This window comes from Centropristis striata, chromosome 2, assembly GCF_030273125.1.
Source record: "Centropristis striata isolate RG_2023a ecotype Rhode Island chromosome 2, C.striata_1.0, whole genome shotgun sequence".
NCBI classification, from domain to species: Eukaryota; Metazoa; Chordata; class Actinopteri; order Perciformes; family Serranidae; genus Centropristis; species Centropristis striata.
The window spans coordinates 32,179,200-32,207,041 of record NC_081518.1 but is presented as its reverse complement, the minus strand read 5'-3'; the positions used below and the strand labels follow the sequence as shown (position 1 = coordinate 32,207,041).

The window sequence follows — 27,842 nt, the reverse complement described above, 5'->3', positions numbered from 1 at the left end:
CCATTTCTGTCCAGCTGGACGACGACACACCCTCTTCAATAAACACCAGTGGAATCTTTTGTTGGCTTATAAAAGCCTTTAATGGTTTCGGCAGAATGAAACAGTTAGCCAAAAGAGTAGGTTATATGGAATTGTAAAAATATAAGGTTTCTGCACAATATCCTTGTGTAAAAGTGCCAAAGCATCAGTCACAGCCATGGTGTTATGATTTATGTGCACAGGAGTACTTGCTAAGGGGATAAAGGGAACATTTGATGGGCATGAACACTGAAAAAAAAACATAAAAATATAGTATAGTAATGTGGTTAAAACTTAGATACAAACCAGATATTAATGTAAAGGATAACATTCAGTGCATACTTGATTCAGAGGGCCTCTTAACTAGCAGTGAGGATAAAAACAAGGGCTATAGCATTATCTATGAAAAGTGGAAAATGTTGTCAGTGTACATGGACCAACTAATATCTAATGTGTTGAGACATCATTACGATAAATCATTTTGAAATTGAGCAATCTGAATTTTTCCTCTTCCGTCTATTATGCCTGATGCAGCATGTACTGTATATGTTATTATGTATGTTAATGATTGGTCAATAATGGGACATCTATATTATTATGTGTTATTCTGGTAATTTACTCATAGTAGATAAATTACAGGGTGAATATATCGCCAAATTGCTTTCGTTGACTTAACAAGTGCAGCATCTACACACTCCTTTAAAGTATGTGGCAATAAACACAGATTGAGTATACTTTGACATGTACAATTTGACAGATTAAGTATTTAATTTTAAATCTTGGGAAAATGCTCTACAAAACACAAAGTATTTTTGTGAAGTTTTTTGATTTGCTTTACCAGAAAACATAAATTACCATTTGAAGAGTTAGAACATTGTGTGTTTTGCTGTGTTTACAAAAGTGATGTCAGCTAGTTTTGATTAGGTCAGACCTATGGAATATTAAATTATCCATTTTTGCTCACTGCGTCTTAGCCTTTCTTGCCCTCAGGTATGTATAAATCATAGATTATGAACTTCCTTTTAAAATACAAAAATGTGAAATTATTGGTTTTCTTATTGGTTATGGCCATGAGAAGAAGGTAATTATTGGTTATCAGTATCGGCTGGGAAAAAAATCCATATCATGCATCCCTCCATTATGATGTGCAAAATTGTACAGGAATGTGAACATTATGCCACATGTTTAAAAAGTAAGAAAAAAGACTGCGGAAGATGTGGAAGATTTTTAAAAAAGATGATATGATGGCCAATTTTTGCAAAGAAGTGGTGTGATGAAGTGCTTAGAGGCTGTTATTCATGGGGCCTCCCATTCACAGCACACACAAAGAAACAGAGTGTCCCCCCACCACGACACTCCATTTGCTAAAACAAGACACCGTGGTGATATTTACCCTGACCGCCATCTCCTCGTAGAAATTCTTCTTCATGATAAAATATGCCGCCTGTGAACACAAAGGAAAAGATGGCGTTACATCTTGTCTCCCAGCCCTCTGATCTGTCCACAGCAGGCGTCAAAGATAAAGAGCTCTTTATACATAATACATTGCACAGAGGCAGCGCAGATAGGGCCACTGTAGAGGGGAGGGAGGAGGGAAGGTGGCAGAAAAAGGAAAGAGGGAAAGCAAGAGGAAAAAGAGAAAAAGTCAGGATGGAGAGATAGAGAGAGAGAGAGGGGAGAGAGAGAGAGAGAGAGAGAGAGAGAGAGAGAGAGAGAGAGAGAGAGAGAGCGTGGTTAGCGGGACTTTGTATCAAGGGGAGGACGGTACTCTCTTAATACACCAACGCAGACAAGGGCCAAGAAAATCTATGGTAGTCAAGCAGCGAGCTAATGGAGATGTATGACGGCCAAACGCTCTCCTCTGGATTTCATAATCAATGACAGCAGTGCCAGAAGTGACAAACAAAAGGCCAGAGAATATTCAGCGGCGCACTCAACGAGCCGTCGCGCACCAAACGTGCCGGCCAACCACTGGGGGCACATTTCAGGAGCAAACTGGAGAGTCGGCCATAAAAGGGATTCATATCTCAACACGTCTTTTTTAATAATGACAGGGAAGAGAGGGAGGAGAGGAAGGGGAAGGAAGACAAAGACTTGAAAGGAGGTTGTAAATTCCGCTTGATGTTTGGAGATGAGGCTTTGTGCACGTCACATTACACATGATAAGGTCCGCAGGAGTAGGAGAGGAAATAGACAGACAGAGCAAGAGAGGAAAGGAAGAACAGAATCTCTATGGGCTAATTCAAAACAGTGCACTGTTGCAATTTTGAGTGATTCAAATTAGCGCTTGTCTGTTTCCAAATGAGACCAAACAGCCTCTTTTTAGCCCATATGTGTGTTGTGACACATCCTTCATCGTTTATTTCAACACCCCTCAACCCCACCCCCGCCATCCACCACCACCCCCCTTTCCATTTCTTGAACGCCTCCCAAACGGCGGCTGGCAGTTATGCTTTAGCAAACAGTCAATTTGCAGGCATGATAAATAGCTTGTTGTGATACGTTTACAAAACTCAATCCAGGGGAAAATTATACGTGAGAGCGCTGGGTATTGGATCCGGTATCAACAATCTGTTCAATTAAGAAGCAGTTGGAGGCAATATGCTGAAAATGGGGCCTTGTTTTACTGAAGCACACACATGCACACACACACAAACTCCTACTCTTTCCATCTCTCTATTCCTCTCCATGCTTTTTCTATATACATCCCAGGAGTTGCGATATAGATGGGATTCCTTATCATATTGCATCATATTTCCTAAGTGCTAATTTCCCAATGTGTAATGAGTGAATTATATTTCTTAAGGTCAGACGCAGGGACTTAGGTATATAGCAATTGAATTCTAATGCATGCTATCATAACATAATCAATATATCTATAGTCGTTCCAGGCGCTGGCTTACCTTCACCATTTGTCTGAAACGTGCCCTTGCTGTGAAGCCCCGCCATATCTTCTGTATAATGATTGCCTTCTTGTGCAGATGGCTGTAAAAAAAAAGTCAATTTGGGGAGAGGATTGGAGGTGTATTTTTCTGTGCTGGAAATGAAGGAAAACACTGAAAAAAGTTATTCAGATACACATGCAAGTAAATTAAATTGTGGATTTTTTTTGTTTGATCAAACAGCTTGTAGTTTTGTGCTCAGAAATTACAAAATTGAGTAGAAAAAACAAATACTTAAAAAGAAAGAACATTTAAGCTATCTAGAAATATGATCAAGCTGCTATAAAATACTTAAAGCTACAATAATTGCATTCATGTACATAATAAAATTCTAATAATTAATGAAATCATAATATACTCTAAAATCACAACTGCCATTATAAACTATGATCTCTTTTTTCCCTGAAAAACAATAAATAAAAGAGTGCTTTTTTTCTGCCTACAAATGTTGTAAAGGACTTATTAAAAGGTCAGGGCAACATTACGCTTACATATGCTCTTACAAAGACACACACACACACACACACACATTTCTGCTCCTCCAGGCTTTTCGATCATGTCCGATGAGCCTTTCACCCCCTTTAGTCGGCACCACACATTTGTATTCATCTTCAAACATACTCTAAATGCAAGTCCACTGCGATTCTCTGCCTGCAATGAGGCCATCAATTTCCAAAAGGCCATTCATATGCCCAGAAAATCAATGCTTATAGTGGGGATAGCACAACCCCGTAGTTGCACTTAGGCAGCTAAAATTGTTGCTAATTATCCACTTAACGCATTGATCAATTAACTAAAGTAATCTGAATTAACCTACTGTCTGGAAGTTTGTCTGCTGACCCTGCAGAATGGTGCTGGGGTCACAGTATAGGAACAAGCGCAGACATAGGGACATTCATTTTCTGTGTGTGAAAGGAGCACAGAGTGCAAGCGACATTTATTCCTCCAGGCCATTTGCAAAGCTCTAGAAGTGGGATAATTATGAGAGTGAGCTAGTATCAGGGTTTCCCTTGAAATTAACTCTTAGAGTCCTGCCTGAATGTTTTTCAACTCCTGAGGGGAAAAGTAAATCTCAAAGTGGTACATAAAATATTAAGGCCTGTATTCTTTTTTTGCCTGTGGCATAAGAAGGAGAACCAAATATCTCTGGATTACAGATTCATATTGGACAAACACACACTCACCGCACACATAGACATCTTACCTGAGGTAAGCCCGCAGCTTGCAGCCTCTGAACCAGCTCTGAATCCGGGTGGCGGCCTGGTTTTCCCTGTAGGATAAATCCGTAGTATAAATCCACATTGAAATGTGACCTAAGCACACAGGTGAAATATCAAACTCAGGGGAAAGGAAGGCCTGTTGGATGAAAGTCAGCATCGCGTATCCTGAGCGGAAGATCTGGTTAATACGATAACATTAAAATAAGTACAGGAGCTCCCAGGTGTACTCACATATCAAATGATTGTCATAACAGGAAAGTACAGGACAGTAAAACCTTAGTTACAAAGAAACAATGACGCACGAATTGAAGTGAAATGAGTTTGTGAGAGGCGTTGTCTCTCAGTTGTTGTTCTGACCATTGGATGTAATGTTTCATATGTTTTTACTATCTGCCAATTAAATCCCGCACAAGGCTGTGTTTCGATACTATCTGTTCGTCAAGTGTTTTCTTTAAAGATTTTCTACAACAGGAGCTCTGTGCCGCGCCGGCCGGGGGGTGGACCCGCCCGGCCGGCGCGGCACAGAGCTCCTGGCGCCGAAAAGAAAAATCAGGTAGGAGAATTTTTTCTCTTTACATAAAAAGAACAATTAAGAGAGCTCTCTGTCGTGTTACTGCTGGGGGGGGAAGCCCAACTCGAACGTATTGGAAACCAGAACCTATTCCAAATTTTTCTTAAAGATTAAAGACGACAGAGGTTTCGATTCAGTCTTGTGTGAAATTGTGTGTAGCCTACATACAAATTAACCACCAAAAAATATCTCAAAAGAATACCAAAAAAGAGAACAACAAATTTGGAAAATAAATTCTAATTAAAGAAGGTAGTGGTTTGGATTGCTTTTCCATGAACAAGGAGAAACAGTGCGCCAACTGATCACGGGTGGACGGAGAGACTCTGCGTCTCTACGTTTTCGACTCCGAGTCAAAGGAGCAATCAGATAACGGAATGGGTCTGTAAAGATGTGTTTTTATAGGCTTTCGATTTTCGGGTCTGATTAGGGTCTCACTTAAAAGTCGGCGGCCAGAGGTCCCAGTGGACTGCAGAGAGTCCGGCTGGGGGCTGGCGAGGTGATCGGAGCCACAGACGTTCTTTTATGGGGGGCTGTTCAGCTGCGGGCTGATCTGAGTCAACGACCGAAAGACGTGCTGTGGAATCGCCTGGCTGGTTTCAGACTTGTTGAAGAGTTTTGCCTGGTTTTTGGGATAAACCAGATGGTTGTGACGGCCGAGTGTAATTCTGCAGAAAGTCCTGCCCGGACACGAATTGTGATTTTGTGATGCAGCGAAAATAGAAGGCTGTAATATTCAGAGAGATGTGTTTGTGTTGTGATGAGTAAACAAAACGAGAAAAAACCGTAGTCGCCACTCCCCAGGGCTCAGGCGAGACAGACTCACGGATTTCTTGTGCTTTTGTCTAGACGAGTTTAATGTATACGTGGAGGTCATCCACTAGTTAAAGAGGACGACACCAGCTGCGGGGCGGAGTACCGTAAATACACGGGAAACGTATCTTCAGTGGTGGTCAGAATCTGCGCATTGGTTGCGCCAAATAAAAATTTCCTCTCTGAATGGTAAAGGGCAATAAGTAATCAATAGACTATTAATGTATAACTGTTAGAACCAACTGACACTGATAACGACCGGACTGACTTGTACTTTGTGTATATAAAGCATTCTAACGGCATATAAAACATCACATATAAAACATTCTAACCCATTCACTCATATCATGATAAATGCTTCATATGTAATTAAATGTTCATTGTCTGCAGCTGGTTTAACAAGTATGTTTTAGTGTTTGTATTGATGTAATTTGTGCTGGCAAATTGTCTTGTGAATTCTGTAAGACTATCATAAGTAAAATATCACTGTAAATAATAGGAGACAATCAGGTGCAGAGCCAGTAGAGTAAAGGAAACGACACACAAACTCCACAGCTCAGAAAACGCACACACCAAAAGCTCCCGCTCCCCTCCCACTTCTCTCTCTTTCTCTCTCTCTCTCTCCCCGCCTCTCTCTCTCTCTCTCCCCGCCTCTCTCTCCCTCTCTCCCCGTCTCTCCCTCTCTCTCTTTCTCTCCCCGCCTCTCTCCCCGCCTCTCTCCCTCTCTCTCTCTCTCTCCCCGCCTCTCTCTCTCTCTCTCTCCGCCTCTCCCTCTCTCTCTCTCTCTTCCCCCTCACACTAACTCTCTCCCTCTCTCTCTCTCTCCCCGTCTCTCTCCCCCCCTCCCACAAAGCTCCATGATAACTAACCTTTCATGCTATTGAGCATTGCTAATCACCTGAAACCTAGACTTTTGTGAAAGTGACAAACACATCTCAGTAAACCTTATTCTGATCATAAGACTAGAGTAAACAGACAAAATGAACACGACACCGGCGGCATGGCTGGGTGTCAGACATCCTGAATTCATGAAAGACATTCAAAAAATTTCCGAAAAATGGGCTAAAAGAACAGAGGGATTGTCCTCGGCCTGGCCAAAAGACGGCACTTTTGATGTTGGGGTGTGTGAGGATCTGGAGTTGAGAATCCAAGACTACAAACACAAAGACAAAAGCAAGAAACGACAACAGAAAAGGGAGCTAGAACTAAAAATCCTGAAATTATTCAAAACAGAGGGTGTGCGTTACAGGAAAAACCTAAGAGAGGCCATAATAGAATCAAAGAACAATAAAAAACGATTCTCATTCCCTTTTGCAAGGAAAATTGACAGGACTCAGAATAGCAAGGAGGTTGCAGGGAATTATCCGTCATTGGCAGGTGTCATACACTTCGACGGACAATTTGGGGACAACTTAGATGACGTAAATAACCAACAACCAGGGGGTAGTCAGCCAAGCAACAGGGATCAATCAAGCAATAACCACACACATAATAGCCCTACAAAGACACAAGAAAGCCCAAATGCCCAAACAGAGCATTCTCCAATCATACGCGCAGACACAATGACATCAGACATTAATCTGGCCATAAACAGAGAGCAACCACGACGCAGTGAGACTAAATTCACAACACAAACACAGGTGACACCAATGAGAAATCAAACCTGGGTGCCGAGTCACTGCAGCACAGCCAGACGCAGGGAACAAATACAGACAAGGCCAATATTAGACTGTTTTGCAGACAGACGAGAAAGCATGGGGAGGCCAGGGAATCGATCACAAACATATTGGATCGAACTTGATCAAACAAATGTGGACACAGAAAGGCAGATGAACAGGACAACTATACAAGAGCTAGAGGAGGAAATAGATAGGACACATGGGGATGTGTGTGTGGGACAGGAAATGGATCAGGAAAGGGAGGAGCCAGCACAGCAGACAACACAGAGAGAGAGAAGCCAGAAAACTTTTAAGGACTTTAACCTCAGATATAGGCCAAATATACATGCCCCTGACAAATACACAGACCCTGGAATGTTTCCAATTCTGATTAAAGGAACACAGGGCCATTACACACCATGGCAGACTGTTGACCTTGCTGGGCTGAAAGCTCGACTCCCTGACATACATGAAGGAGCAAGTAGATGGATTCGGGCGTTTGAGGAAGAGACTGTTGGCAAATTGTTGGCTCTTGGTGACATAAAGGCTCTCTTTGCCCAAGCACTGGGAGCTCCGGTGATGGAAAACATGTTGAGATTCAGCAACAATGGCTGGATGCTTGATCCGATGGCTGATGGAACAGAGTTCAATGCTTACCGACAAAGACTGTGGGGGGTGTTAAGGGAAGAATATCCCACCAGAATAGAGCCCAAAGCTCTGAGAGGTGATCCCATATTGGATACAGAAAATCCAAGTGCCTACATTAACCGACAGTTAAAGAGATGGAAAGAGGAGACTGAAGATGAAGTGGAAAAGAGCCCGGTTTTGGTGACTTTGTTTAGACAGGCTGTGGTTGAGGCCCTTCCCATACCAGTCCAGAGCAGATTGGATGATGTGGTTGGACTGACATCAATGCCGCACCGACAGTTTTGTGATCATGTGACACATGCAGTTGAAAAATACAGGAAAGATGAGAACAAATTAAAAGAGCAAGAAAAATCTACTCAGAAGAAACTGATCCATTTGCAAATAAATGAACTGCAATCCAAGCAAAAAGCAAAAGAGGCATCCACACAAATGTCACAGACAACCACAACACAGGTAGCTGCACAGCCAGATGCAGTGGCACAGCCACCCAGTACACACACGACTCAACAGCAGCAAGCACCTCCCACACAGCAAGGACCAGCAGTTGTGAATGTGTACTCACAGCAATACAGACCGCCGAAGCGATTCAACAACAAACAGAACCAGGGGGGCCAACAAAGACCATTTCAACAGCAACAAAATAAGCCAAGGGGTTGTTACAGATGTGGGGAGATGGGACACAGATATGCAGACTGCAGATCAGCTACTGTAGTGCCAGGTTGGGATGACAATTACAGGAGACCACAGCCCAATCAACGTGAACAGGGTCCAGCCAATCCATGGGGGGGGCCAAACCATGGGTATTAGGGGTGCCCAGAGAATCCTGAACTAGGGGGACAGCTTCCTATTGTAGCTATGGAAGCTGGCAAAGAGCCAATCATTCAAGTGCAAATAGAAAATAAAAATGTTCCCATGCTTCTTGACACAGGCGCCACTTACACATGTGTGAGATCAGAAATTGCACAATCACTCCCCATGTCAGGAAAATTTGTTAAAACTATAGGATTCTCGGGTATGAAACAAATCATTCCAATGACGACCCCAGTCAAAGTAGCTACAGCAGGACAAGAAACAAAAATTCCAATACTAGTTTCTGATCAAACACCAATAAATTTGCTAGGACGAGATGCCTTATGCAAATTGGGGATGAAGATTTGGTGCACACCTGAAGGTGTGTACACAGACATTGAAGGATTAGACTTACAAATGCACATAGGAACAGAATGCGCTAAAGTCTATTGGTTGGGTAACATAGGAGAGACAGTAAATTCAAATGTACAAAAATGGAACAAATACATCACAGCACAGATTCCAAAAGCTACAAAACCCCAATCTGATTACCATTGCACAATGTTTTTTGATCAATCATGCAGCAAAACATTTGAGGAAAAATGGGATGAACACACGAGGGGGATGAAAGTTGAGCTGTTATCACATTACATCATTGTGGGGCAACAAGGGGCAGGTTTGAAAATAGAGCCGAACAGTTTCATTGACGATTGGTATAATGTGCCTGAATCTATCCCACATGTCACATTGATGGTAAACGAAAATTTTGAATCCAAAGATATCGGACCAATGATGCAGGCAGCAACACAGATGAAATGGCTGCCAACAGACAATCCCAAAATCTTACAAACTGCAAATAAGACTATGTTGAAAATTCTGTGCGACGTACAAATGTTGAGTACACCACAAGTGGTGTCAGTCCCGCGCGAGAAAACATCACAACACACGGCAACACCCGAGGAAAATTACAGCATACAAAAACAGGATATGCTTAAACAAGTCCCTGATCAATTATGGTCAAAAAACGACCACGATGTGGGGTTGGTAAAATCTGCCAACCCAGTAAAAATCCGTTTACAACCAAACATGAAGCCGCCGAATCGTGCACAATACCCACTTAAACCAGAAGCTGAACAGGGCATCAGTAAGACTATTGAAGGCCTCATGAAGGCAGGGGTGTTAATAGAGACTAATAGTGCATGTAACACACCCATTTTTCCAGTACAAAAAGCTGATAAATCAAAATATCGGCTGGTTCACGACCTGAGAGCTGTAAATGAGGCCATAGAGGATTGGCCAGTTGATGTACCAAACCCTCACACACTTCTGACTAATGTGCCTCCAGATTCTAAATATTTTTCGGTTATTGACCTGTGCTCTGCATTTTTCAGCATTCCACTGCATGAGGACGCGAGAGATTTGTTTGCATTCAAATACAGAGGTAAGAAATTGACATACAGCAGGTTACCACAAGGCCTAAAGATCAGCCCACATGTTTTCAATCAGGCTTTGAAACAAGATCTCGAGGACATACCACTCAACAGCACACTGATCCAGTATGTAGACGACATTCTGATCTGTGCACCGACACTTGATGACTGTCACCGCGATTCAATAAAGGTATTACAAAGACTAGCTGAGGGAGGTCATAAAGTGTCAAAAACAAAATTGCAGTATTGTGAAACACAGGTGGAGTATTTGGGGAGATCTATTTCACAAGGGACAGTAGCAATATCTAAAACACAATTAGAAGGGGTGAGCAAAGCTCCACGGCCCAAAACAGTTCAACAAATGATGACCTTCCTGGGGTTGGTAGGATATAGTTCAGATTGGATTGAGAACTTTGCAGAGCTAACGGCCCCACTCAGACAGATTGTAAAAGAAGCAGGCACACAGACATTGAAAGCTCCACTAAAGTGGAGCGGCGAAGCTATGGTAGCATTTGAGACAATCAAACAAGAAATGCAACAGGCACCAGCCTTAGCAACACCAGACTATGAAAAACCATTTTTGCTATATGTAGCAAACAGACAGGACTCGTACGCCTCAGCAGTGTTGATGCAGGAAACATGTAGTGGCAGGCAAAAACAGCCCATTGCATATTACAGCACAAAACTAGACAATGTGGCACAGGGATGGCCACCTTGCTACCAAGGAATAGCAGCTGTACATTATGCTTATGAAAAAGCTTCAACAATAACCATGGGTTATCCAGTCACCATTTTCACACATCACAAAATCTCAGAGCTGTTACATCAAGGGAAGTTTGTAGTGACACAGGCAAGATGCTTACAGTACACACCTCTACTAACTTACCCAGACATAACAATCAAAAGGTGTGTCACAGCTAATCCAGCAAATTTTGTCCCCTTGGGACACGAGGGAGAACAACACGAGTGTATAGCAGAGACAATGAAGTACACAAGGCTCAGACCAGACTTAGAATCAACGGCTTTAGCATATGCACAAGAGACATTGTATGTTGATGGATCATGTTACAGAGACTACACAGGAAACCATGCAGGCTATGCAGTAGTGAGACAGGAAGGAAACATGTTTCTCACTGCCAAAGCAGAGAGCTGCGAGCAGCCCTGCTCTGCTCAATTAGCTGAACTACGTGCACTAACAGAAGCGTGCAGAATAGCTAAAGGAAAAATAGCAAACATTTACACTGACTCGGCTTATGCACATGGTGTGTGTCATCTATTTGGAGCTGTGTGGAAACAAAGAGGCTTCACAAAATCAGATGGTAGCCCGATTCAACATAACAAACAAATAAGGGAATTAATGTCAGCAATGATGCTCCCGACTAAACTTGCAATCATAAAGTGTCAAGCTCATCGGAAGGGAAATGATGATGTGATAAAAGGTAACAATGCAGCAGACGAAGCTGCCAAAATAGCTTCTAAAAGTGAGGTTGCAATTTTGTCGCCGGTAATATCATTAGAGCCAACAACAACACCAGATGACATTGTCCTAATTCAGGCAGAAGCCAGTCCACGTGAACAATCACTGTGGCGCAGTAGAGGAGCCACAGTGGACAACAAAGGTCTTTGGAGATCACACGAGGGTCTCATAGTAGCACCCGTGACGTTGCTAACAATCCTAATCTCCCAGGCCCACAATGTTTGCCATTGTGGGAGGGGGGAAGTCATGAAAAAACTAAGACAGCAAGGCTACTGGTCACCGTATCTACAGGCGATGGTAGATGAAATACTGAACCAATGTGAAATTTGCGCTGAAAACAATGTGCGTAAGGGTGTTAAAACACCAGTGGGACACATTCCAGTCCCAGAGGGACCGTTCAAACACTTAGCCCTAGATTATGTCGACATGATCAAAACTGTACAGGGGAAACGATACATGCTTGTGATAATTGATCGTTTCAGCCGTTGGGTGGAGGCGCATCCGTCCAAGGACTTAGGGGCAGAAACGGTGGTCAAATTTTTGATACGAGAAGTCATTCCAAGATTTGGCATTCCTTCTGAAATAAGCTCAGATAACGGTGCAGCGTTTGTACAAAAAGTAGCCAAGGGTATTTTACAACAACTGCGAATCAAACAAAGACTCTCTGCAGTGTACCACCCGGAAAGTAATGGGATGGTCGAACGTATAAACGGAACGCTAAAATCAAAAATAAACAAGATTTGTGCCAGTACAAAGCTTAATTGGGTGGATGCTTTACCACTTGCTTTGATGCAATATCGCACACAAACCCATAGAAGCACTCATCTAACACCGCATGAAATGCTAACGGGTCGACCCATGCCAACACCACAGATGAGAGGTCCATATAAGGGGCCTAGTCTTGAACAGTTACAAACTGAGCTGCAAGACTACATGAGACACCTAACGGCCATCCACAGATCGATCTATCTACAGGAAAAAGAAAGGGAGCCAGATCCCAAACGAGACATTGAGAGACCAGTGGAGCCGGGGGACAAAGTCTACATCAAAATCTTCAGACGAAAGTGGCATCAACCACGTCGAGAGGGTCCATATACTGTCATACGAGCCACACCAACGGCAGTCCAGGTGGAAGGAAGCACCACGTGGTACCACTTAAACCACTGCTGCAAAGTCCAGGACTCAAAAAAGGGCAGTACTGCACTAATTGATGATATCAAGAAAAATGACTGTGAGAATAATGTTGACAGTGACAAGCATTCTATTGTGGATGCTCTCAGGAAACCTGGGACAGCTGCAGGAGATGCAGAGGAAGCTGAGCAGGGTCCGAGGAGATCAAAACGGCTGGCAGCAGGCAGACAGAGTCCAGGCAGCAGTGAGCAACATCCCACAGGAAACAGATAAGTGCGATGCAAAGACATACACGACAGCTCACAGAGAGACAGGACCAAGACTAGCATTGACTACACATGACCAACGACATGGAAAAATAATGACTAGACGAGACGTTCACAAATACTGGGACTGGTATACAACCTGGCACACGCCAGACGAGTTAGAGGGAAAATCTGTATATTATGAGGTGGCTGTGACGTCCAAAGATCGTGATAGAAGACAGCTGTGTGCGTTCAAATTCAGTCAAACAGGAGAGAAAACTTGGGGAGTAGGACCCTGTGAAGTAAAGCTTAGCATAGGAAGAGATATTGAGATAACAATGGAGACGGGTTACACCCCACGATTTGAATATTATGCTCATATCGCAGCAAAAAATCCAGAGGCTAACATAGAGGAAAGAGTAACATTAAAACTTGAGCGCAGAGACTACACTGATGTAATAATTCCAAAAGACATACGGCTGTTATCAGAGATCAATGGAGACCGAGTTAGAATTCACATTCCACCACAAGAAATATCAAGCAGTTTAATTAGAAGGGACATTCGGGTGCTGGAGACAGAAACATCAACAGCAGAAAACGGGGTAATATGTGGGTGGACAACCAGACATCTCAAAGGAGATTCAACTTGGGGAGGGGAAGTGTGTGATATCAAGATTTTAAACACAGACAGAGGGTGGATGGTCGAACTTGACAGAAGAATAGTGCAATTAGAACACACATATGCCTTAGAGACCATAGCTTCTGATGATCGTGGACATCAGGTGAGAGAGATCTTACCTTGGTCGGCCCCCTTTTACATAAATGAGAATTCTAATCCACATGCACTTACCCATAGCCATGAGGTCACTACACCGAGAATAGAAGCGCGCATAATCACAACACCAAGGCTAGGTTTGACCACTGCACCACGAATTAGGTCAGAGCCAGACACACACACGGAACCAGACACACACACAGAGTTGAAACCACGCACAGAACCAGACACACACACGGAACCAGACACACACACAGAGTTGAAACCACGCGCAGAGCCAGACACACACACAGAACCAAACACACACACAGAGTTGAACCCACGCGCACAACCGGACATACACGCACCTACTCACACACAACAGGAGCCGACTTCCCAACCTGATTTGATAGGCCAGAATGAGGAAGCAAAGACTACCATAAAAACGGTGCAGTACCCCCCGCTACATTGGTTGCCGCCCATGCCGCCCCCCTCAACAGAAAAGTATCCCCCAAAGGAAAAGAACAAAAGAAAGGAAATAACAACCACAACTGAGGTCACACAGACAACCCTGAGTTATTGGCAGTGGCTACCGATGACAACATTAGCAAATCAGCAACATGAAATAACTGCCCCACCTAGTACAACAAAGGTAGCGCCTGGGAAGTGGCCGCCACATCCAAGGGCAAGATCTCCAGCACACAAGACAAACAAACGAAAGACACTGGGCACAACCACAGCAACTATAACAGAGAAAGACTTGGACTATTATGACACATATGACGACAACCCAGGATTAGAGGACGTAAATACAGACAGAGACCAGTGGAGATTAGTAAAACCAAGACACAGAAAATTACAACCTATTGCAGATGAATTGTGGGAAACAGCTAGCCAAAACAAATGGTACAAATGGGCAATGTATACAGTTAAAGAGATGACACATAATGAATGTATAGTGTGTGCAGAATCTCCACTGTCTATTCCTACTGCTATGCCTGAAAAACACACGTTTGAGGAATGTGCCCGAGTCCAAAGTCAATTATGCAAGGAAGGGAAATTTAAGTCACGAGAGGAAGTCCCAATTATTTTTAGATATCCTATGTGTGGAATTCAATGCAGACTGTTACACGGGTCTAGGAAAATTCACAGCTATCTGGACAGTTGCCCTTACTGCAAATTTCATGAACAATGTGCTGAGTTCAGCTTGTTGACATCCCAACACGAGCCCCCTACTGACTACAAGGTAGACTACACCTTGGACTATGAATGTTTTGCTAGTGGAGGATTCCTAGGAGAAGGTGGAGGAGTAGAAATTGGAAATACATCTGTGCATTGTAATGTTACTTGGGTATTATCATGGTTCCCTCACACTAAATTCTCCCCGTTATTCATAAATAAGCCAATTTGGTTTGAAAATCCAGTCACCTTAGATCAAACCTGTGAAAATTTAACAATGACCACCCCATTCATGCATACACTTAGCGAGCAAACCCAGGCGATTGCAGATAGCTATTGGATTTGTGGTAACGACACTTTAAGTAATATCCTTCCACCAAGATGGATTGGACTTTGTGCGTTAGTTAGATTAAGAGTGCCAATGATTGTTATGTATGAGGGAGTGGAGGACACTATTAACATTGACACATCCCCAGAGGAAATACATAGGAACAAACGAGAATTTAGCCCGGTCGGAAAAATTCACCTAAATGAGATTGGACAACCTGCAGGGATCCCAATGGAATTCAAAGCTCAGAATGAGATCAGAGCAGGTCTGGAATCAATACTCCCGTGGATCACAATAAACAAAAATGTTAACTGGATAAATTATGTGTATTACAACCAACAGAGATTCATCAATTACACAAGTGAAATTCTGAAAGCAATCGGTGAGCAGTTGCATGCAACTAGTATAATGGCATGGCAAAACAGACAGGTGTTAGAATGGATGTTAGCAGAAAAGGGAGGTGTCTGCAAAAGATTTGGTAAATACTGCTGCACCTTTATTCCTAATAATACAGCACCTGATGGATCTTTCACTAAAGCCATGGCTAAATTACAAAATCTAACCACTGAAGTAAGGGACAATGCTGGTCAGGGTGGCCTGTCTCTGGACTGGCTGGACCTAAATTTAGGAAAAGTTGGAGCCATAGTGGCTAAAGCAGCAATCATTGCTGTTATAGTTCTAATTTTGATTCTCTTTCTGTTCTGTTGCATCGCACCTATCGTGAGGAGATATGGACTGGGACTGCTGGCCAGCCAGGCAAAGGAAGTTCTGAACATACAAGGAGCTCACATGCTAAATGCAATGGCAGACATGAACCCTGAGATGCAAGGGGTCATGGGGCTACCGGACTTGTTCCCACAACCTGCCTATATGGATGATAGCGATGATCCGGATCAATGGGAAGAAAGTGAGGTGGTATAAACCAAACAGGGAAATGGTAAGAGGTAATTGAAATAGCGGAAAAGACATTCACCAGAACGGCGGGGGACGGGTGAGAATTATGTATCACACATAATGTTTTATCTTGTGTATCCTACCTAAAGTCTATATTTGAAGGAAAAAAAAAAAAAAAAAAAAAAAAAAAAAAAAAAAAAAAAAAACTATATATATCCATATATACAGGTAAACATATAAGACATATAAAGACATCTACATATTCATGTGATTTTACTTTGGTTTTGTGTTATCTTTGCAGTTGTTTTGTGGCATGTTTGGATACTTTGGGCGTGGCTTGTTGGGGCCACATCCCTGTGGGTCTAGTGTGGCCGCATTGTCATTTGGGTAGTCAGGTTTGAAGTTCAGAAAATTTTCAATTTTTATGTTCATTATATTGCTGAAGTCATGTTTAATCATATAAAGGATGTGTAATCAGTAAAGCTAAAGCATATAAAATATATTGTGATCATTTGTTATGTAAAATGCATGCATCATGTTGTTGTTTTGAACCATGTTAAAATGCACATATCATGTTCTTGTTTTGTACCATATAGGAATGTACATACATCATGTTTGTTGCTAGAGTTAGAAGCCATTTCACAATGTAATGTGTAACATCCATAACATGTCTTGATGATGATTGATTTGTGATACACTCTGAATGTAAAACATATAGTGGGCAGTTATCAGGTCCAGATTGTGAGGTGACGCTCTTAAAAGTGTATGGCCGCCATGACGGGATGGGACCGCATCCGCCTTTTCCCTGTATACAGCCGACAGGGTTTTTCACGGATTGCACACTGGGGGAGCTGCATCTCACAATATGGGCATTATATATGGGTTCATTAACTTTCTATAATTAACGTGTGTTATGTAACAGAATAGCCGCTAAATACATATTTTAGGGAAACATATTATATGCATAGATTAGGGCTGCATAGGTTTGCTGTAACAAGTGCTTAACTACATGTAATCTTTCTACACTATTCCTCTTCCACACACAGGAACCATAATTTGGAACTAAATTCATAGGGAACACATTTTGTTAATTAAACTTTACATTTTTTGATAATGGTTAACACCATTATAAGGGAGGATATGTAGGATAAATCCGTAGTATAAATCCACATTGAAATGTGACCTAAGCACACAGGTGAAATATCAAACTCAGGGGAAAGGAAGGCCTGTTGGATGAAAGTCAGCATCGCGTATCCTGAGCGGAAGATCTGGTTAATACGATAACATTAAAATAAGTACAGGAGCTCCCAGGTGTACTCACATATCAAATGATTGTCATAACAGGAAAGTACAGGACAGTAAAACCTTAGTTACAAAGAAACAATGACGCACGAATTGAAGTGAAATGAGTTTGTGAGAGGCGTTGTCTCTCAGTTGTTGTTCTGACCATTGGATGTAATGTTTCATATGTTTTTACTATCTGCCAATTAAATCCCGCACAAGGCTGTGTTTCGATACTATCTGTTCGTCAAGTGTTTTCTTTAAAGATTTTCTACAACATCCCTCTGTCTGTTCTCCTCAGCTTGGCTAAGACACAGACGCATAACGCTAAAAACAACTGTGTTAAGTTACTGTATCTATTGTCTCATAAATGCATATTAACGCCCATTAATATGCCATACAAGCAACACTACATTTGCAAGTACATACTTAGCTGCGGGAAACGTGTTGTTGGCGTTTGTTGAAATTTCAAGATACGTTAGATAACGTTAACTTAATTGGTGTTATGGTTTGACTCTAACTATTAAAGCTCCTAACAACAGCCACAGACTTACACATATATTTCAAACATACCTGTTTCTGTAGACGTATTCCTGTTTGAACTTTTCAACTTCACTTTTTATTTTCAGCAGCTCCGCCATGTTTTTTCCTCAGGCGACAGTTTACCTGTTGTCTTGACAACACCTACAACACAACAGTTTTCAGTGGTGATGAAGATGCGTTCAAGGCATCTAGAAAGTAGGACTTTTCATAACAAACAATGCTTACTTCACTGAATCTATAGTAACAAAATAGATACATTGGAAAGTATTTTCCTTCTGCTGATGTCAGTGTCCATATTTGTCGAAATTGTCTTAAAGTTAAAGGCACATTAAGCTTATGTAGCTAGTAGGGATGAGGTCTTAACTTATATTGTATTCTTATATTTATTTTATTTAAAATTGACTAACGTTTGCATTTTACTGTGATAAAGCTGTTGCTTTCTGTAAATTCACGTTTGTAATTATTAAGTGTTTTTTTTTTTATCTAAATGGATAACCCTGTTAAAGTGGAAGTTTAAAAAGAAGGCAAAGCATTACATGTTTTTAAATGAATGAATTTATCCTTCAGTTTTATTCACAAAGCAAAAGAATCACAGACTTATAGTTACATTCACTAAAGGGCTATTTTATTTATTTTGATCTGATTAAAAGTTTATATTCATAGATATTCTTAAGAATTAGATCAGCATTATTGTAATTTTTATGGGCAGAAAATATTTGTAGGAAAGGCTTTTCTTTTCTTTTTCCCCCTTTTTTTTCCCCAGCCTCTTTAATAAACGATAGACACCAAAATTAAAGAGAGACTTTGGTGTCCTCGTCAGTTCAGATGTTCACCACATGCCATCTTGAATATTTTTTCCTCTGCTTCTTCCTCCATCTTATCTGCTGTACTGAAGCAGAAATACAGTGCAAATGCTATAAGAATGGATGAAAAAAAAATCCCTGAAACCACATTTTAAAACTGCCTGCTATGTGGATGCAGATTGTGGATCTAAGTATTGATCTGCCAGCTGCCTCACTTCTTCCATCCATCCCTCCATCCATTTCCCTGCTTTCCTGACGTTATCACCGTTCATCATACAGTTATCAGTTCATTTCTCCCCACTCTTCCTTATTTCCCCTCCTCGTCACTCCTCCATTCCTCTTCAGCCATATTCACCTGTCAAAATGATCACCCCAGCAGGGTGTGTGTGTGTGTGTGTGTGTCTGTGTGTCTGTATGTCGGTGTGTGACGGTGTGTGTGTGTCGGTGTGTGTGTGTGTGTGTGTGTGTGTGTGTGTGTGCACTTGTGTATTTGTGTGATGAAAGACATCTGTCTGGCCAATGGTCAGAGGAAAAGACTGCCTGTATTATAAATTACTCCTTAGAGACAGGCCAACGACAAATAGTGAAAGTGAATGAGCATGTGTGTATCTGTCTCCCTGCTTTTTCATGTCTGTGTAGTGTCTCGATGTGAGCCAGGCAGTGTGCTTTTTTAACCATCTTTTTCTGTCTCTCTGTCTTTCTCTCAGGCCAATTTGCTGTCTGAGGGCCACCACAGTGGTGAAGAGCAGTAGGCAGACGTCCTAGGTAGAGTTATGGCTGGAGGGGCAAACCCATGGTGGCTCAGCCCATCCATCGAGGGGCGGCAGGAGGGCGGCCACCCTGGTAATTACCGGAGAAATGTTGTTGTGACAAGACGGTATGAACAGCGTTGTGAGTGAGAGGTTTTTAGGGAAGTGTTGTTTTTGACAAGACTATAAGGACGGCTGGAAGCCATTCGTCCTGCCACAGCACTGATTAGGTGTCACCGGGAGTGTATCTGCGAGAGAACAACACAAAAAGGCGAGTGAGAGCACTTCATAAAAAGACATGCTGTTTACACACTGTCTAATGACCCACTTCTCGACCCAGCCAGACCATCATCCTCTCCACGTCCCTCTACTCTTGTAATACACTCTTCCATCAAGTTCCTCCTCTTTTTGTCTCTCTTCCTGTACTCTTACCTGCTCTCTTCTTTCCTTTTTTTCCTTCCCCATCCTCTGTCCCTTCTCAATCAAAACATTTTTGTTGCTCAGCGAGGCAATGATTCCTTATCCAGGATTACCCATGTATAGCCTCTCTCTCCCTCTCTTTTTCTCTCACTCCATCTCTCCATACGGGGCATGTCATTTAACATGCCTCCAGTCACCTCTCACAGTCAGGAAGCTCATCCAACCAGTCATTCTCCATGCCCATTGTTCCTAAATGAGGGCCATATGCGCTGTGGCCAGCTCTGGTCATAAAGACACACACACACGCGCCAGTGGTGATACCAGTGTCTGTGGGTAACTGTGTGTGTGTGAGAGACTGTCACACATTGCTCTGCACAGCGCGTGTGTATGAATCATTATTGTGCGTGTCAGTGTATGAGTGATTATATGTGAGTGTCTGTGCATGTGGGCCTGTCTGGGTGTGTGTGTCTGTGCATGTGTGTTCCTACAGCCACAGTGGGGTACGGCGGATGGAATGTGTGTTTCTCGGCAGGACCAGTTCGGCCATTATTATTAAACATCTGTCCGCAGCACATTAATTCCCCCACTCTGACGCATCCCTCTCTGCCCAGGGATCACTTAATTGAAATCCATAATGACTCTTTCTTCTCTTCTTTCCCACACTAAGCAAAGTGAAGCTGGAAAACACATTTTAGATAAAAAAGCAGGTTTCTATCAGCTGTTATCACATCATTCTATCACCAATTGCCATATTTTTAACAGCATTTTTAAGGTAACACAAAACTTCTGGATGTTGTATAAGACAAAGAAATGATGGTGATTGTATTTCTTGAAACATTTCACTGTTAAGTTAATGTGTTGTATTGTGTGGGTTTATTGGTCTATTAGTCCCTAAACATTTTAAATGAAATACAGGAATTAGATAGAAAATTAGAAAATAAAGAAAAGACAAAAATGCTCAGCTGAGTTGTTTTGGTGTAGGCTGTATAAGAGCATCACACGGACAAGGAAAAAAACAGGGCCCCGCTGTCTCCTTTGTGTAAAGGTTATTTCTATATGGTTTTTTTTTGTGTAGCTTATGGTGGCACTTGCTGCAAACTCAACATTTAACAAAGACCTGCTCCACATGATTGCAACAAATCTGTCTCAAATAAAGGAAAATCTAAAAGTTTTATGAGCTATTTGTTTCAATTTTAATTAAATTTAAAATTTCTATCCAAAATAAAAGTATTTCTTTTTTTGGTGATGTGGATTGTTATTTTTTCATAGGGGAAAAGTATATATTAAATGATTGAACTAAAAGAATACATGTTCTCCCTTGATTCACAAATTCTCAATTGGAATTCTCATTGTGTCCCATAGCCCACTCCAGTTAACGGCATTATAGGCAATACTTAGATAACAAATAGGTGCAGAATAAACTTAATGTTCGTTTTAAACTTTAAGACAAGGACAAACTCGAAAGAGGGTAGCACAATGTTTTGTTCTCCAAAATCAGTTTAGTGTTCAATACTAATTTCATCAAAGTTTTATTGATTTTTTTATAGGATGATTCATGGTATTTGCACCTTAGGCCTTATTTTACTTTTTTTTTAATCAAGACAATTAAAATTGGCCATCACACACACAGAGCTAACTCTAAAAAAGTGATTAAAAGACTTCTAGTTTGAGCTAATGTCATCTGAAATGGGGGCCTTTAAACCTGAGGCTCACCTAGGGCCTCTAAAGGCCCGAGGCTGGCCCTGGTCCTCTTAGCAAAACTATGCAAATCGCTCCTTAATATTTTTTTTTTACCTGGGGCTGCTGTTACTTTTTACAGTGGCAATGCTTTTAAACCAATTTGAAGCCATCCCTTTCTCCCTCTCCATCCCCTCCCTCCCTCCCTCCCACCTCTCCTCATTCCCCATCCTAATATCCTACTAATGGATAAAAACTATGATTGTGCTGGTAGAGGAGAAATATCATACCTTTATTAGCTCACCTATACCCACAGAGAGAGGCAGAGAGTGTGTGAGAGAGAGAGAGAGAGAGAGAGAGAGAGAGAGAGAGAGAGAGGAGGGAGAGAAAGGGAGAGAGAGGGAGAGAGGGAGGGAGAGAAGTAATGAATTGACCATTGTATAAAATAGTTTAATGCAGGGGTGGTTCATCATTATTTGTGGCGGATTGCGTGCAGACAGGGGTGATCCATTAGTGTGGTCGTTTCCATCTGTGTATGCGTGTCTCAGGGTGTGTATGCGTGTGTGTGCTTGTGTGTGTATGTCCCACCCAGAAGGACATTCGCTGCTGCCGGCCCCACTGTCACAATGAGAGATTCATCACCACACACACACACACACACACACAAACACACACAGACTACAGTACACATGTGGCATTATTGTTCCATCATTACTCATCTCATTCTTCTTTTCAACAATTTGTCATTTTTTTGTCTATGTTGACACACACAGATTCATAAGGCAACACGTTTTCAGTGTAGATCATCAAGGCCAAAATTAAAAATGTTAGATTAGATTTGGAAAAAAAAAAGAATTGCATTCATGCCAAAATAGAAATCATTAGTAAAATAAATCTTAATATTCTAAAACTTTTACTGCCGTTGAGTAGCAACTAAAGTGTCTGCCTCTCAAAAATGTCTATAAGCCCTCTAATACAATTCTTCTGATTTAATTTTATTAGTGAGTTAGACCTATTAGAACAAATTCATAAGAGACTTAAAATGGTCTTAAAGAAAATAACATAATAATAGCAGTGCAGCAACATCAAGTTTAGTGCTATCCATCCACTGTTTGATGCTATAAAATTGTCCAGTATTCTCTTTCTGACCACAACATTGTTTTTGCAATCTTCCAAATATCCAAGCATTAAAAATTGTGCAGCTTGTCACACTTATGATACATTCTCCTGTTTTGCACAGTTTTTGCAAAATTTTAAAAAATGCACTTCCATCCTGAAATACAGATTCTTACTGCTCTTCTTCAGCAGGCGGAAGTCTGCTATTAAAACAGTCACAGCATGCACCAGAAACAAAGGCTTAGTGACTGTGGCTACAAGAGTTTCTCATAAGTTTCTCTTATTTTATTTTTTCATTATATTCATTACACTTTTTACAGAAAAGAGAGAAAAGGGAACAGAACAATCAAAGCAGAGATGGAGACTGTAAAGATAAGGAGAGACATTTTTAGTTGCATGATTGCCACATCTGATGGCCATTCCCTCACCCCCACACACCCACAATCACATTCCCCTTTCAAAATAAAATCCTCAGTAGTTTAATGGAATGTAGATTTTTTTTTTCTTTCCAGGGACTCAATATCGGAGAGAGGGAAAATAAATCATCCAGTGCATACTCTGATCATGGCAGGGTGTAGGCATGCATCTGAGGATTCTCCAGCTTCTCCCTCTCTGTAGCACTTTACCACTTACACTTCACTTGTTCTTTTCATGTGCCCATACCCGTCCACTATTACACTCATCTCTTGCTTTCTTGTTCTGATTCACGTCTGTCTTTTGCTTGCTGTCTGGTTTTCATTGCTTACTAACTTTATCTTTGTCTGCCCAGTTGTTGTTTTTTTAACCTTTTGCACGTCTGTCTCTCCCTGTCTGTCTCTTTCCCTCTGGTTCTGTGACATAAAGCCCTTTCTCAGTTTTTTCCGTCTCAGTTGTTCATCCTGCAATTATGCTATTCTGAACACACACACACACACACACACACACACTGTTACTTCTATGTTAAGTTTAACAAACCTTTAGCATTCCTGGATGTGTGTGTGTGTGTGTGTGTGTGTCCTGTCACCATAGGAGCTAGTCTATTTCTCTTTGCTCACAGCTAATTGGTTGGACCGTGAGAGAGACAGGCTGGAGAGGTGGCCAGATCTGACAGTGAGTGTGTGAGCGTGTGTGTGTGTGTGTGTGTGTGTGTGTGTGTGTGTGTGTGTCAGATGTCCTCTGGCATGCCTCAGAGAGTTAATCATAACCACACTGCAGAGATTAATGAAGTCAAGAGCAATCAGCCCTGACACACAAACAGGGACACACACATGCACACACACTCACACACATGCACACACACACACACACACACACACACAGGAATGTATAGCAGTTCTGGCTCAGATACATTGGACCTTGTTTAGTTGAGGCAGTGACATGTAGAGTGACTTAATGATTAATTGAATCTCTACTTGTGTGAACATCTGTACCTACATATGTTGCTATTGTCAAAGTTCCTCTTTGCATGCTTGCTTAACTTGTGCCCAGACCCTCTGGAGATGTTTTTTTCTTCTGTGGAATTAATGCATTTAATACTGTACGTGAAAATGCAGAACATCCCCACCACGGCTACAGAATATACATATGAAGGACAGGTGCAGGCTTGTAGAACTTGTAATGTAATATATAATAATAAAAAAGTAATAATATAATAAAGACAGGACATATATCTATGTTTGCTATCATGATACATCAAATCAAATATATTTAATATCTTCCCTGATGCATAATAGATGGAGGTTGGGGTACCTTGATAGAAATTAGACTGGATGAGACATTGTTGTAGCTGGGTAAGACTGCATTCACACCAAATCAGGTGTATGACTATTAGCTTCAGGGTTGAGCGGCAGTGTGGGATTGTCACTTAAATGGCCCATTCGTTTGACCTCATGTTGTGAACTTCAACCCCGTGATGTGGTACAAGTGGATTTGATATTTCTATAATTTTTACGTTTTTAACTGCATTTGAAGGCACTTTCCATTATTTTGCAGCAGCTAGAGAAGAAAAGATAGAGGGGCTATACATGTGCTGGGGCTTGCTACAGGAAACACACTATCAAAGTCCCAACAGAATTGCTCCATCAAGCATACAATCATCCTGGCAATTAGGGGTAAGTGCTTGTGTTTTTTACCCTCATAGTTTATTAAACTTTCTTGCATAAATTATGTCTTCGGCCCGATCCCATGGGTGTGAAAGGCAGGGATGTTTACTTTTCTCTCTCACCAACGGCAGCATGACATCAGGGTATGTTTCTCCAAAAGTTGAGTCAGCTGACTGCCACAGTCCAAAGGCACCACCCCCACTGAATTGAATGGGAGGACCAACACACCACTTGATTTGGGCACCAGGTTGAATCCCATGTTGACAGGAATCGTTCTTTTTTTTTTTTAATGGATGAGCTAGGAATTCATTCATTATCCTTAACCACTTCTGAACTCGGATCGCGGGGGCTGGAGCCAATCCCAGCTGACATTGGGCGATTGGCCGTGTGTGGTTGCTTCTGCTGCTGCTGCTGCTGCTGCCACCTCATATTATTTTTTTTAAGTCTGGGTCTCAGGCAGGTGGTAATGGCAGTGGTCTTATCTAGCTTTGGGCACTCCTGCCTTTGGGCCAGGAGGTTCCCCAGATACTGAATCTCCCACCCTGCCCAATTATACACTTTTAAGGGGCTGGTTGTGAGTCCTGCCTTTGGGACTACAGGACCACAGCCACCATCTGCAGACCCTTCTCCTTGTTGTCAGCCACAAGGATGACGTCATCTGCTTATGCAGCAGAAAACAACTTGTGATAAAGTTATTTTTCCAGAGACTGCCTCAGTGTTATTCAGTCCAGTTCATTTATCAGTTACTTTTCTGGGTCCAGAAGCCTCTCTGAGCACTAATTATGAATAAAACACCATGCCAGCCACTTCCATACTGATACTAGAACCACACAATACTGCCACAACAACCATCATCTCTGTGGATTTTTTTTCCCTTCTGAAATGTCTTTTAATTGCTCAATATCTCGGTTGCTCAGTGTCTGACCAGAGAACAAAAGAGAAAAGGAGGGGGCAAAAAGTACATTACATTCCTCTGTTTAAGAGCAGAGGGCTGTCAGCTCCTCATAAAGACCTTGACCTTTGGCCCCTATGGGCCCCTGTGCATGATTCACGGGCTACAGAGGCCCCTGATCCCATTTATCTGTTTGTGGCCTGTGTGGATGGGGATGTGCTGTGTGCACATGTGGGACTGTTGTATGCTTGCTCTTAAATGTGTATCTAATGTTTGTATGTGTACATGCTCAGGTGGAACCACTTTCAGTGGTGCAATGTGTGGCCACAGAGCTCCATATGGCTATTACCAAACAAATAAACTCACCCAGTGTCTGGCACACAAATTTTACAGTAGTATGCTAGACATTAAAAAAGGGAAATTAATAAAAACACTTATATGAGGATGGATAAACCTGAAGACCAACAAAAATGTTGAATATATCATATAAATGTGTGTGCTTGGTAATTGCTCAGTTTTAGTGTAAGTCTAAGAAAACATATTTGGCAATTTATTTATTTTTTCATTGTGTTTATTATATGACACAGTGTAAAGTATACTTTGGTGGTCACATGATGCTTGCTTTTACACAGTCTCCATTTGCCTCTGGCCACATGCTTTGAATGTAAAATACTTACCGGTTGCCAGTGACCACACTATAACACGCATCAACACACTTGCATTTGTGGTTTACTGTGTGTGTCCAGAGAACTTTGACTGTGTTTGGCCTTTGTCCATTATCCCCACTGATAGATTTGTTTTTCAACTCCCATTTACCACTAACTGATTGTCATTACTGGACTATTACTTTCAAATGTTTTTGTAAAGTATGTTGTATAAATGTAAAGGTAGTCTTCTTGATTTACTTCAAATAAAATAACTAAAGCATCATTTTATATGTTTTCGATTTGTTTTGCTGGTAAAAAAAAAATACATTAACAATACATTACAGAGTACTCCATCTTTTACATTGCATTCCCAATCTTTAACTTTAATAAACAGAAACTACAGAAACTCTAACAGCAAAGTAATCAGATTACTGTAATAGAGTTATATAGTCCATTACACTCTCACTCAGCCCACTCACATACAAAAGCCTCATTCATCACAGAAGCAATCTAACTTTCAAATCAACAGAAATCAGCCCTGGCCACAGGTGACTGGCCTGGCCAAATAGCCTTTTGTGTGTGTGTGTGTGTGTGTGTGTGTGTGTGTGTGTGTGTGTGTGTGTGTGTGTGTGTGCCAGTGTTTTTAGTTGTGGATTAGACGATTTAGATAGAGGGTAGGGGTGTCCAACACTAAAGGTCCTGTGATAGACTATATTTCTTGTTTCTGTTCCCATTTTATTTTCCAACCAAATAGATGTCAAAATCTATTGTATTCTTACTAGTTATTGTAACTGCACAACCAATCTATTATTAAAGTGGTGAAACAGTTGCACAGTCGTTGCTTCAAGTATGTGATAATCGCTGTTTTAAACACTTTGTTAGTGAATGGGATTAGCATGGGAGGAGAATCACATAAAAAATATTTTCATTTAGATATCTTAAGGTAAGAGGTCAAGGGGCCTCTTTAAAAATGGCCATGTGGGTTGTGTCCTTGCTAAAATGTAGCCTAACTTGGGAACTGCATTTCACCCCCTTACCAGCAAAATATCACAACATGTTTGGTTCCAAGGGATTTCTTAGGTTTTACCAGTATCATAAAAACTGAGCCCTAACCCTCTGAAAGAAAAAAGTCTGCAAAAAGTAGGCAAAGAGTTGGAACACAAAGTGGTTAAACTCTGCATCATCATCAATCACTACTGCTACGTCCGCAAGATAACGTTGGAGGACAAACGAAAAAATGTAAATGTGACTAGTATTTTGCTGCCTGTACTGCTCCCTATATGTTGTTTTTGAGGGGAGACCTACATTTTCAGGACCTCTACATCAACCCTCCCTCCCATCCTTAACAGATTTTCTCAGTCTCCATAGCCGCGTTTCCACTATAGTCAAATACACAGAATGAGGCAGGTCTCCCTCGCCAAAATGCCCTTAATTTGAATGTGAGCCGGCGGAAGCAGCCATTTTACCAGCCGTTGAAAAAAGCCTGGTTGCTGATTGGATAGAATGCTAAGCGGAATGTGACGTGCTGAGCGGGATGTG

At 41.6% G+C, this 27,842-nt stretch overlaps 2 protein-coding genes across 2 annotated transcripts in view; one reads left to right on the top strand and one right to left on the bottom strand.

The window, feature by feature from the left end:
• spata17 (spermatogenesis associated 17) overlaps positions 1-4,337 on the bottom strand; it is a 36,395-nt gene extending 32,058 nt beyond the window's left edge. Inside the window, exons 1-3 of the mRNA XM_059346587.1 lie at positions 4,165-4,337; positions 2,922-3,003; positions 1,412-1,462 (exon numbers count right to left, since the gene is read on the bottom strand). Of these exons, the coding sequence (XP_059202570.1) occupies positions 1,412-1,462; positions 2,922-3,003; positions 4,165-4,337 (306 nt within the window). The remainder of the gene's footprint in view (positions 1-1,411; positions 1,463-2,921; positions 3,004-4,164) is intronic.
• A 5,342-nt stretch (positions 4,338-9,679) lies between these two features.
• LOC131982018 (uncharacterized) lies at positions 9,680-13,459 on the top strand. The gene has a single exon (XM_059346576.1). It carries the CDS (start codon positions 9,743-9,745, stop codon positions 12,965-12,967), a length of 3,225 nt encoding a protein of 1,074 aa, XP_059202559.1. The 5' UTR covers positions 9,680-9,742; the 3' UTR covers positions 12,968-13,459.
• Positions 13,460-27,842: the final 14,383 nt, after the last annotated feature.